Source organism: Microcaecilia unicolor, chromosome 6, assembly GCF_901765095.1.
Source record: "Microcaecilia unicolor chromosome 6, aMicUni1.1, whole genome shotgun sequence".
NCBI classification, from domain to species: domain Eukaryota; kingdom Metazoa; phylum Chordata; class Amphibia; order Gymnophiona; family Siphonopidae; genus Microcaecilia; species Microcaecilia unicolor.
This window is the reverse complement of record NC_044036.1, coordinates 100301171-100314156: the sequence shown is the minus strand read 5'-3', so window position 1 is coordinate 100314156 and position 12986 is coordinate 100301171. Positions and strand designations below refer to the sequence as shown.

Sequence of the window (12986 nt, the reverse complement as noted above, 5' to 3'; positions counted from 1 at the left end):
TGAGCTGCTGGATGGCTTCTTGCAGTGGTGTGCATTGGCATTGGGGGTGCTTGCGCCTACCGTCACCAGTTGTGACCCCGCTTGGCCCGCAGCCTGTAGTGTGGCCTCTGACGCCGGTTTCACGTGTGGCTCCGGTGTCGACTGCCACCCAAGCCAGTACTCCCTTGATGTCTATGGAGGAAGCTTCGCTGGAGTCGAGGTGGGAGCCGACTCCTCGATGCCGTTCTCGAGGACATGATTTCTCTAAGTCGGTGCAGGCTCGGTTGCAGCCCTTCCATGAGGAGTTTTTAACTTACACTGATAAGGTGTGCTCATGGGGGTCGAAGGAGGATCCACAGTACTTTTCCTTGGGTGAGTCCTATGGCATCCCCTATGAGCCCTCCCACTTAAAAGGAGAAAATCTCCAGCGAGCCTTTCTTTTCCCTCTTTTGCAAAGGAAATGGCCGAGGCCATTCCATTTCTTTTAGAGGTGGAGGACAAGCCCAGGGCCATGATGCTTGAGGTTCTGGACTACAAGTCTCCTCCTCGAGAGGCTGTGACTGTTCCTCCTCATGAAGTACTTCAGGATTTTAGATTTGGGAGCCCTCTCTGTCAGTCCCTGTCCTGCCCAAGAACAACACACTGCTTGAATACCTTCTGCAGCTTTCCGAGTCTGGTCTCAAGACCTACTCCGTAAGGGTTCACCTCAGTGCAATTAACACATCAATGTACAGAGGGTAAGCCCATCTCTAGACAACTTCTAGTTGTTCGCCTCATGAGAGGTTTGCTTTTGTCAAAGCACCTTGTCAAACCTGTGTCATGGGTTCTCAACGTCGTTCTCACCCTGCTGATGAGAGCTCCTTTCAAGGCACTGAATTCCTGTCATCTGAAGTTCTTGACCCGGAAGGTCATATTTTTGGTGACTGATACTTCAGCTTGTAGGGTCAGTAAGCTTCAGTCCCTAGTGGTGGATGCACCTTATACTAAGTTTCATCACAGCAGAGCAGTCCTCCGCATACACCCTAAGTTCCTGCCAAAGGTCGTGCTGGAGTTCCATCTGAACCAGTCGAATGTCTTTGCAACATTTTTTTCTCCGATCTCTTGCCCAGCCTGGCGAGAACATCTTGCACACCTTGGACTGCAAGTGTGCATTGGCCTGTTACATGGAGCAGACTATGCCCCACAAGACCATCTGCCCACAGGCAGAAATAGACATAGATTTAATTGAAAATATTCACAATATAGTTTTGAAAGGGGAAGTACCCCTGTTAAGTAATTTCAATATGCTGGATGTTGATGAGTGCATCCCTGTTGCAAGATTGTCTAAAGTAGGAATATACTGGATTCTATACAGGGAAAGTATTATAGCAATTCATAATGGACAGGATAGGGCATACTGAAACTAGGGCTTATGAATGGAGAGTGTTTCTGATGTTGTTGTGGGTGATCATCTGGCATCCAGTGATTACAAGATGGTGTGGTTCAGTATTAAGACACATGGAGAGGGTTTACTGAAAATGAAGATTCAAATAACTTTGTCCAAATGAGGAAATACCCCAAGGAGTTGTTAACTGGATGGGAACATCTGGGGGAAGTGAAAGGGCAGTGGACAAAACTGAAAGGTGATGTTCTAAGGGCAACAAACCTGTTAGGAAAGTAAAGTAAGAGGAAAAGAAGGCCACTTTGGTTCTCAAAAGTAGTAGCTGAAAAGATAAGGTAAGAGGTTAACCTTGATAAACTACAAGAGATCACAGAACAGGGAAGACAGGTAAATATATCTGGAAAAGCTAAGAGAAGCTGGTAAAATAGGAAAGCAAAAATATAAATAGAAGAAAAAATAGTCAATATGATAGAATGGGAGACGAGAATTATTTTTAGATATGTTAGTGATGGGAGGAATTGCAAAAGTGGCATTGTGAGGCTCAAGGTTGAAGGGCAGGAATATGTAGAAGCTGATATGGATAAAGCAGAATTGATTAACAAATGTTTCTGTTCTTTGTTTGCAGATGAATGGCCAGGAGTAGGGCCGCAGAACACAGACAAAATAGAAAAAAATGTTTGGTAGACCTTAACCAATTTTCAGAAGATTTTCTGTTGACCTAGGTAAACTAAAGATAGATCAAGCGATAGGGCCAGATGGGATACATCCAAGGGTATTCAAGAAACTTAGGGATGGTGGCTTTGTTGTCTGAACTTTTTAATATTTCTTTACAGTCTAGAGTAGTCCCATAGGACTGGAGAAGGGTAGATGCCATCCCTCTCCACAAAAACAGGAGGAGGAGGAGGTAATCTGACCTCTGTGGCAAGTAAATTAATAGAAATGCTTCTAAGAGGATAATGAGGTTTATGGAGGATCAGAGGTAGCATGGTTTTACTAAAGATAGGTTTTGTCAAACATATCTGATTAATTTCTTTGGATGGATCGAGAGGGAGCACTAGATGTAGTGTACTTAGACTTTAGTAAAGCCTTTGACACAGTTCCATATAGGTGACTTATAAATAAAACTAGAGCCCTTGGTATGGGCTTTAAAGTGACTGAGTAGAAGGCAACAAAGGGTAGTGGTAAATGGAGTGTTGATGCTCAACATCAGCGGAAGGCCAAGAATCTCAAGCATCGATCCCCCCTCAACCCATGATGCCAGGAGCACCGGGGCACCGATGGATCTAGTTCGTGAGAAGCACTGCAAATGAGCATTGGCCTTTTACTTGGAGTGGACTAGGCCATACAGACAGTCCACCCAGCTTTTTGTTTCTCTTTATCTCAACAGGATTGGGGTCTCCAATTGGCTTTCAGATTGTATTTCTTTCACTTACGTCCAAGCTGGGCTGACGAGGGTCATGTCAAGGCTTGTAAAGTCAGAGTTCTGTTCCAGGCTGCACTCTCACACAGTATGTATATAGTTTCAGGTTGATTAGTGTTTTGAACTTGCCGTTATGAATTCCAATTGTCATACTGTTGTTGTTTTCGATGAGTCTGCTAGCTAGGGATTCCCACATGTGAGTATGATATGGCCTGCTTGTCCTCTGAGAAAGTGAAGATACCTGCCTGTAGAAGGTATTCTCTGAGGATAGCAGGCCAGTCATTCTCACATACCCTCCCCTTGGAGTTGTTTTTGTATAGTTAATATACTGTACTGCTAGTCCCACACTCACAGTGTGCATAAAGACACCAGTGCTTGTGCAGTGGGGATGCTGGTGAGTGCTCTTAAAGCTGTAAACAATGTGAAAGCATTCCACTCCAGGCGGTGTGGGTGAAGTCATCCATATGTGAGAATGACTGGCCTGTTGTCCTCAGAGAATACCTGCTACAGGTAAGTATCTTCACTTTGCAGACAGATCCTGAAGGAAAACCTGCTCCAGTCTGCCACACACTAAGGAATTTCTAAAAACATTCACCTTTCAGTAGGATAATGGTCCTAAGCACAGAGCCAGCCCAAGGAATATTTGACGCCCTAGGTAAACTTTCAAACTTGTTCCTCCCTCCCCTGGAGTGGCTCAGTGCCATGCACCCCCTCCTCTTGGACAGCTCAACTCTAACCCCCATAGTCCAACATCTCCACTTACTCTCCCTTCCACAGTCCAGTATCTCCTTTTCTTTTCCCTACTCTTCTTCTCAAAAGTCTAGAATCTTCTCTTCCACTCCTCCCCTAGCCCCCTCCCCATAGTCCAAACATCTCACCATCTGGTTCCTACTCTGTCCCCCCATAGGCAAACATCTCCCCATCTTCTTCTTGCCCTCCTCCCACCGGGTGGCCAGCATCCTCCTTTCAATTTCCTGCTCCCTCATTCAGCATCTTCTCTCCCCTTTCAACCCCCCTATGTCATGAGTTTACCATCTCCCCCACTTCTCTGCCCTTGCTGCCTCTTCCTACTGGACCCGAGCTGACAAACACTCAGCACCTATGTAGGACATTTAGACACAGGCCTACGCTTAAGCACTGCTGCATCCTGCCTCTCACTGACACAGGAGTTCCTATTGGGAGAAAGCCAGGACATGACAGTGCTTGAGCACAGGCCTGCGTGTAACCTTGGCGCTGAGTGTTTGCAACAGCTCTGATATCTAGTAACCGGGAGCAGGGGCAGTATGTGGGGAGATGGTGAACCCAGGTTACCGGGGGGGGGGGGGGGGGTGATGTGAGAGGTAGAGTGCTAGAGAAGGGAAAGGGAAATGCTGCTCTCCTGCCAGCCCCCCCCCCCCCAAAATGATGCTGCCCTAGGCAGATGCTTAACCTGCCTTGTAGCTGGGCCAGCCCTGCCTAAGCACAAAGGAAAAGCAACAATAGTGGCTTAGGAAGAAGAAAGTGGGTGCCCCCCTCCAGTGCCCAGACTTGAATCCACTAGGCAGTCTGTGGCAAGATTTGAAGACTGCAGTCCACAGATGATTCCCAGCCAACTTGAAAGAACATGAGTTAGTCTGCCAAGAAGAATAGGCAAAAACTGTACCATTCTGCTGTGCAAGGTTAATAGACCCTTGATACCCTCTGTTTCCCTCACCTTTCCCCTCCACCTACCCTTCTTATCGTTCCCTTAGTCTACTGTGTGATCCTATTGTTTTCCTCCTTTATATCTACTGGATACTTACCATTTGTTGGATGACTGCACTTATGTTTTTGCTCTTTCCAATAGCAAGTGTAAATAAATAAATAAACACTTATCCTTAATGACTTATGGCTGTTACGGCTGGTGAAGGAGCTTCCACTAAGTACTGGATCAAAGGATGTGAAGACGTTAGCAATCCAGACATAATTACTTTTTGAATATTTCTATAATTGTCCTTTCATGATGAATGCATAGTGTAGATCATAGAGATCAGTGAAACTAACTCTTTAATATATTTTGGATTTAGTTTCAGACAGCAGGATGTGAAAATTTACAAGGTGTGCAGACTTTACAAGGCACTGGATTTCAATGTGTTTATCACATCACCCTCTCACTGTTCTTGTGAACACATCTTTAGGTCCATCAATTGTCCTTTCAGGATTATATCTCTTCTACTGTGAGAACCTGTTTCTATTCCCTTCATTCCATTTATTCTTTCCATAATTAATTCTTCCTGTACTACTTTGCTGTGCTACTAGATCAACTCCTGCCTAGACTATTGAAATATAGCCTATGCGGGCTTGCCAGAGGCTACTTTTAAGCATCTACAGACGGTTCAAATACAGCTGCTCATTTGCTTTCTCGTGCTCGCAGGTCTAACCACGTCTCCCCTCTTTTGAGAGTAGTCTAGTGGTTCGTGCAGTGGACTTTGATCCTGGGGAACTGAGTTCGATTCCCACTGCAGCTCCTTGTGACTCTGGGCAAGTCACTTAACCCTCCATTGCCCCTGGTACAAAATAAGTATATGTAAATATATATGTAAATATATGTAAATCTCTTTGAATGTAGTTGCAAAAAAACTTCAGAAAGACGGTATATCGAGTCCCATTTCCCTTTCGGCTCATCACTGGCTTCCTATATCCTACCGAGTTCAATTCAAGATCCTTACCCTAACTTTCAAGGTTCTCCGCGCTGGGAATCCATTCTACCTTTCTGCCCTTATATCTCCTCCCCTTTTCATTCTGCCCTCTCCTTCCCTCTATCCCTTCCCTAGTTCACTTGTCCCATCTGGAGTCCATCCACCATGCAACATTTTTTTTTTGGCATGGCACCATTTCTGCGGAATGAATGCCCTTCCTCCTGAGCTCTTTCTCCTTTTTCTCTACACCTAACTAGAGCTTGGCTGTCTGTCCTGGTGTGAAGCCAGACTCCCTTTCTGTTTGCTTAATTTTTGTTCTGTGCTGTCCCTGCTTTATTTTGTTGGAGTTCCCTTTTACTGTTTTGATTTTTGTAATTTGTGTTTTATGCATTGTACACCACTCTGATTTGTCTATTCAAGGGTGGTATATCAAGTCCAATAAACCTAAACCAAACTTAAACCTTAAGTTTAATTTCATATCACTTAAAAGGTAGACTCCTAAAATAGTACAGAATCTTAACTCTGGAGTGCCTTTATATTATATCCTTTTTGGTGTTCATCCTCTACAAATGCACTCAGTGCAGATATACTATTGTGCTCCCCTCCCCTCTTCTACTGGTGAGACTGTTTCCTAGGCATTCTAGATTTTCTCTGGTTTTTGCTACTGTCTTTTTGCATTGTTTTGCTACCTTCGAGCTCATGAGCTGTGATTAGTCTCAGATCTCTCTTCTAATTGGTGCAAATCAGTACGTAAAAGTGGAGCCTCTGATACATAAGCTAGTTGGGCTCACTGAAAATGTTATCAGTGGGTGCTGCTTTTTTGTTTTCTTTCTGCTGCTGCTCTTTAATGACTCATCGGAAACTGAGCCACTAATTGGGTGCTTTTACTGCAGTGCTGTATTAGTGGGTCAGTGAGGACAGGCTCAGTGGGAGGGGGAAATGCAGCAGCTTGTTGCCAGCATTTATTGTAACCCAGTTATTTCAATCACTTGTGCCCCGTTTTTATTTTTCACCCTCTTGCTAAAGGAATGTGAAAACAATTCTATTTCAATTTACCCCTATCAGCCCCTTCTCACTGAAAATGTTGGTTTTGCGGCGGCTGACAGGCACTACTACTTCAAGGCAGTCAACATCTTTGCCTTATCCCCCTTAAAAGAAAACCATTTTCATATGTGTATTTTGCCATATTTCAGAGTCATATGCAGTTAAATTCACTTTGTATCAATTTACATTTTTGCTGAGAGATTTTTTTTAAAAATTCTTGAAGAGCTGATTTTCTTCAGCCCTTATTAGCAAAAGTGTGTCCTACAGTTGCTGTCTCAAAGCATCCTATTGAGCCATAGTGTGTTAATACTGCCACAAACAGCTTTTCACACCATAAATTTTAGGAGCCTATAATATATAAATAGGGATGCAGGCCTACTACGGTGTTCTGATAAGGATTCAAAATTTGACCACTACTACAGAATTTCTAGATCACCAAGAAATAGGAAACAAGAATTATTCTTCCATTCACCCGCCTCTGACTCATTACATCCATCTGCTGATACTAATCATATCCAGCAAGAAGAGAAGGAGAATAGCTTTCTTTTGCACTGTATTCTCTTCTGCTACCATACCAACAGTGTTTCATTTTGACTGGCACAGTATTATGGAGCTAATTCAAAATGTGACCGCTGGTCCCTGTGAAAAATTCAGGAAGAGCATGCAGACAACTGCTGTGCTCCTTCTCTTAGTTGGCAGTGGCTGAGAGTAGAGAGGAGGGAAAGTTGTGATTCAAGTAAGGTAGGTATGAGAGGGGTTTAGCTGAGATGGTTGAGAGGAATTTATGGAAAGGGAGTTGTGAGAGAGAATTTGCTAGAGAAAAGTGAGAAAGGGAATTGTTCCAGGTTTACTCTGTGTGCGTATGTGTGTGAGAAAGAGAGAGGTGATTGGCAACAAGGGTTAGAAGTAGATCTGAAACAGATCAGAACTCATGTTGTGTGAGAAGGCATATAGGATTGGGAGGTGAAGATGAGGAATGGGGAGAGAATATGGGAAAAAGGATAGAGGGATAGGGATACCAAGGGAGCCAGGAGAAGCAAGGGATGAATTACCTCCTTTAACATGCCTGCTCCTTTAGTTTCCTTGTGATTACAGTTCTCTCCTACTGTAATCCCAGTATTTCTCCTCTTTATCACTCCCTTCTCTGTTCCTTTCCTCCCCCTACTTCAGTCTGCTCTTTACCTCTCCCTTTATTGCCCCACTTCTTTATCTCTCTCCTCCTATCTCTTGGCCTTATCTTTTCTCCCTGTTTTTACCCATCTTCACTCCTCTCTTCTCGCCTCCCTACCTCTCTTTCCACTACTGAGATCCTCATTGATCTGCTTCATCCCTGAAATCCCTTCTCCTCCCTTATACCTAAGATCCTTCAGCCGGAAATCCAGCAATGAACATATGGACTAGACTGACAATTTTTTAAATTTATTTTAGTGCAAAATAAATTTAGGTAATTTATTTTGCACAAAGATGCAGATTTTTCAAATATGCCGTGGATATTCAAAACATTTGCTCTAGAATTTTCTAACTCTTGCCACATAAACTACGCTGTGGGTCCTGCCGCAGAAAATGGGGTGCTCTAATTGTAAGTGTGTTTAATGTCAAGAATGGCTGCATTGCTTAGGAACATCTTAAGAAAACGTAAAACCAAACACTTTTCACATTTGTCTTATATTGCAGAGTTGAAAGGGGGTTTGTCAGATGTCTGTCAATCCTCCATTTTAACATCATAGATCATCGTACTTTTATCAATGGTATTTTATTTCCCAAAACCCCAAAGCAAATCATTCTTAGTAGTAAATTATACAGAACGTTTACAATTGTATCATTACAGTGTCATAAGTTAATTATTTGTAGTGAATTTCTACTGTTTTAGATAGTTAAAGGTAAACCTGATCAACTACTCTCTGAATAGACCCTTGTATAGCATTATTTTAGACGAAATCTATCCAAGTCATAATAAATGATATCTAGCCAAACAAAAAACAAAGCAGTCATAATGAATGATATCTAGCTAGTATTCAGAGGCAGTTTTAACAGATGCTAATTGATAGTGCTGTTGAATATTCCCTTTGACTGCCTTGGCATTATCTAGTTTGTTGGCAATAGCTAGCTGTATAAAGTTAGAACAATAGAAAAGCGGTCATAACTTTATATGGTCAGTGGTTTGAATATTGCCACTAACCGGATAGGATAGCCTTTATCCAAATGTCACTGCTGAATAGCCAGTATTTTTTTTTTGCCGCTGTTAGTGTACTTAATATTGGCCTCTATATAACTTGCTCATTGCAGTGTTGTTTATTATTACTATTGTTTTATTCATCTTCATCTTTTCAATCAAAACAGTACCTGGAGACAAGTGAGAAGTCTCTTGGTACAGTGTATGATTATTAAAAGATTCTTCTCAGTCTATTTTTGACTAGTTCCCTAGTGACAATGTGTGGAAAATTAAAATTAAGCATATTAATAGACTGTATGCTGTCTGTTCCTAACACACTGGTCAGCTAGATTATTTCATTCACTGACAGAGAGAGTAGGCTAGTTTTTCTTGTGCAGTTTTCAGGCTTTTAAGGATATCTCTAGTTTTATCTCTATATTTATGCCCATGATCTAGCACCAAACACTAAACTATGTTGAAAGAATATTCATTTGACATTGGAATGTTAGTGGTGTGGACTGCTGTAAAAATAGTGAATTATCTTTTATCACAAGAACTAGGCAGTAACTGGGTTTGGAGGAGTAATTAATCTTAGAAGAATTCAGGTCAAGACCACTGAAGACATAAAAGAATGCAATGAGATCTTCCCTTCAGCCATAAAAAAATACTGTCTGCTTGCAGCTGCAAAACAGTAATTACAGTAGTGAATACGTAGGACACCAAAGTACTGTGATTACAGCTATGAATCTGACTTGGAAATAGAAAACAAAAATGGTAGTCTTTGAACCATTGTAATGCAATATTATATTGTGTTAGTGTTTCTTTTGATGTAGCTGTCAAGCTTGGGCAGTTGGCTGGTCAATAGTGACACACTGTGTCAGTGAGCACTGTCTCTTGATACTGCAACTTGCAGTTCACACATTACTGGCGCTTCATATGTTGAACATCTATGTCCCCTGGTACCAACGCAGTTTCCAGACTCTTCTGGCTAGCTCATGTTTCATTCTTTGGCAATTTGCCTTAATGATATCTCTCAGGAGCTTTCAGATCCTCCCCCCCCCCCCCCCACACACACATTTAATCGCATTATATTAATCTAAGAGATGAGCAAACTGTGCTGCAGAAACAGTAATTTTCTGTAGTTTTTGATGAGTTGCTCTCTTCATCAGTGTATTTTGGGTATGTGGCCTGCTACTTTATTTTTTCCCCCAAGAAAAATTAGCCAGTGAGCTTCAGTATCCTTTTTAGAATAATGCAGCTTTTCTCCAAAATACTTGTATCCTTAGCTTCAGCGTCACAGTGTGTTTTCAAACCTAATTCATCTTTACAGGGTTCATTTTAGTTCTTAAGGGCTTCTTTTACAAAGCTGCGCTACCGATTCTCAGTGCGGCAAATGAGAGGAGGCCCACTCAATTCCTATGGGCTTCCTCTCATTTGCCGCGCAGGAATCGCTAGCGTGACTTTGTAAAAGAAGCCCTAAGTTTGCTAATTATGTTTTCATGCTGTAATCAATAAAGGGATTTTTCATTTTATACCTTGGTCCAATAACAGTGCTGACGAGTTCAATCGAATTAACTCGCATTTTTGGATTTAAAAGCTGATTTTTTCCCTTGTTTTGTATAACATTTCAAAAGGAATATGTTTGTATTCTTACAGTTAACTGCTTGTGTTCATGGATCAGCTTCTTTATTATATCCAATGTATTGGCAACATATATACATCCCTGTGCTACCTCCACATTTGTTGGACTACTGCTGGTGAGTTTAATATATTTCATTATTAATATTTGTCTCATATGGAGTAGCTCAACCTTATGTAGACTCAGAAAGCAGTAAAAGGGGTCTGAATGGTGTTCATTAAAGAAAATGATTGTAATGTTGCTTGTTCTTATAAATAAACTCAATTTATTTATTAGGATTTATTTACCACCCTTTTGAAAGAATTCACTCAATGCGGTGTACAGCTGTAATGATACTTAACGTAAGCTGTAATTTGTGGTGCCTACCCTGCTAAACTGCAATTGAATATGTAGGTTATAGTGAATCTTGTTTGATGTTTATTTTTTGAACTGGGAGCCCATTTGCATTTCTTTTAGTTTCTTGGATATTTTGTTCAGTTTTATGGTTTTTACTGAGAAGGAATGGAGGAAAGAAATCTGAATAACTTTGATTTAGATTTGAGTTTTAGACTCAACCCCCCCCCCCCCCCCCCCCCCCCCCCCCCCCCCCGCTTAATATCACAGTATTTTCCATATGGATGGTACCTCACCACTACACACAACTGACACAGACCCTGTCCCTCAGAACTTCCCAGTGCTGGTGTGGTCTACCAGAATTTTGACATCGCTTTTGGAGAATGAATTCAAATGAAGGACAGAGAAAAAAAAAAAGCAAAAGTACTGATAAGATAGATGCAAATCATTGATAAAGGAAGGCAAAAAGAGAATTTGAAAAGAAGCTTGCTGCACAGGCAAAAACTAAAACTTTTTTTTGGCATATTTAAAACGAGAACAAGAAGCCTTTGAAGATGTCAGTCCTTTAGGTGATTAAGAAGTAAAAGGGGTTGTCAGGGGAGAACAATGCTATAGCTTTGGTTTTTATGAAGGCTGATATAAGGCAGATGTCCATGCTGGAAATGGTATTTAATGGTGATGTTTTGAAGGATCTGAAACAAATCATGGAGAACTGGAATATTTAATAGGCAAATTGACAAACTCTAGAAGCATACCACAGATATTAGATGGTATACCATTCAGCGGTATATATCAAGTTTAAATAAACTGGAAACTTGTTTACACCTCAAGAATTATGAAAGAACTCGGAAACAGAATTTTAGACATATTATTAGTAATTTCTAAACTATCATTAAAAATATCTGTGTTACGTGAAGATTCTAGGATGGCCAATGTATCACCAATTTTTTTTTTGTTTTGTTTTTAATTTAAGTCCTCGTGTGATCTGGGAAACAATAGACTGGGTGGGCCTGATCTTGGTGCCAAGCAAACTTGTAGAACTAATCTAAAAAAAAAACCAAAATTACTGGACATACAGGAGCCTATTTAGATAAAGTTTTGTGGTTCATTTGTTTTCCCCAACTAACATACTGTAATGGCAAATCCTGAGTTGTAATTATTGGGGATGTGCCCAACATTTGCCCATGCAGTCACCACAAAGTGCAGGCATTTAGTACATCTTAAGTGCATTATTGATAAATCATTTGTATCTATCAGCAATACACTCAACAGCTGCTGCAGATAAAAAGATCTACCTCTCACACCCCCAGCATCCCTCTGACATCTCCACGAATAACACCCCAACCCTCTGAACCCACCTACCTCCAACGTCCCACAATATCTATAAGAATAGCACCCTAACCACCCCCCTCCCCAACATCTACAAAACCCTCCTTCAACTCTCAAACCCTTCCTGGCTGTTGCACAATGCGCAGGTCCAAAATAATACCTTTGACCCCTTAGCAATAGTCTCATATTACTACCACTAGGGGGTCTAGCTGCCAAATTCAGGAACACACCTAGTGTATTTCTAAACTAGATATCTCTATCCAGGGCCACAAGGGGGGGGGGGGATAAAATATCTCCGGGCCTAGCTCCAAGGTCTTTCTCTCTCCTGCTCCTGTTGGGACCCAGGTGATTACGTTAACGCGATTAACCAGTCCCAGCACACAGGAGACAGACAGATCCCGGTGCTGGGCCCCCTTTGGAAATGGGAGGAGCAGATGCACTGATGCAGGAAGGTAGGGGCAGGGGGCAGTGGCGGTTTGAGCGAGGAGTGGTGGCGGCAGCTGCCTTGCAAGCGAGGGGCGGTGGCGACAGCTGCATTCCGAGTGGAGGGGTAGCAGTGGCTGCAGCGACCCTATTTCTATTTTTGGAGCTTCAACAATTTTTGTTTTGCTTTACACACAGCAGTCATATGATATATCATGTTTAACAGCTATAAAATATTTTCTTTAACTGGATTGGGCTTTACTCAGAAAATACTTTTTTCTCTGAAGAGCAGCAGAATAGCAAGTCCTCACAGTATGGGTGCTGTTGCTATTGCAGCCCTTGTGGGAAAGTTTCTCCAGCTTAGTAAGTCCTAGAAGCTTTTGAGTTTCTTCATCGTGATTGCACACCACATCCCACCTGCCATGGTTGCACGGGACCATTTCAGTCTCTGTATTTTCTCAGAACCAGTCAGATGCATGTCACTAGAATTTGCCTTAGGGCTCAATTATTGCTTTTACATTAAAAACATTTTTATTAGTGAGCTACAGATAAGAAAATGTAATACCTACAATGCAAGCACAACATAAAGAAACAAGTGTGATAAAGTATCTCAAAAACCAATCGAAACT

At 41.8% G+C, this 12986-nt stretch overlaps 1 protein-coding gene across 5 annotated transcripts in view; it reads left to right on the top strand.

The window, feature by feature from the left end:
- DENND1B (DENN domain containing 1B) overlaps nt 1–12986 on the top strand; it is a 537680-nt gene that overhangs the window by 326955 nt on the left and 197739 nt on the right. For all 5 annotated transcript variants that reach the window (XM_030206247.1, XM_030206246.1, XM_030206245.1 and 2 more), the window contains one exon: nt 10290–10390. In XM_030206247.1, coding sequence (XP_030062107.1) covers nt 10290–10390 — 101 coding nt within the window. The remainder of the gene's footprint in view (nt 1–10289; nt 10391–12986) is intronic.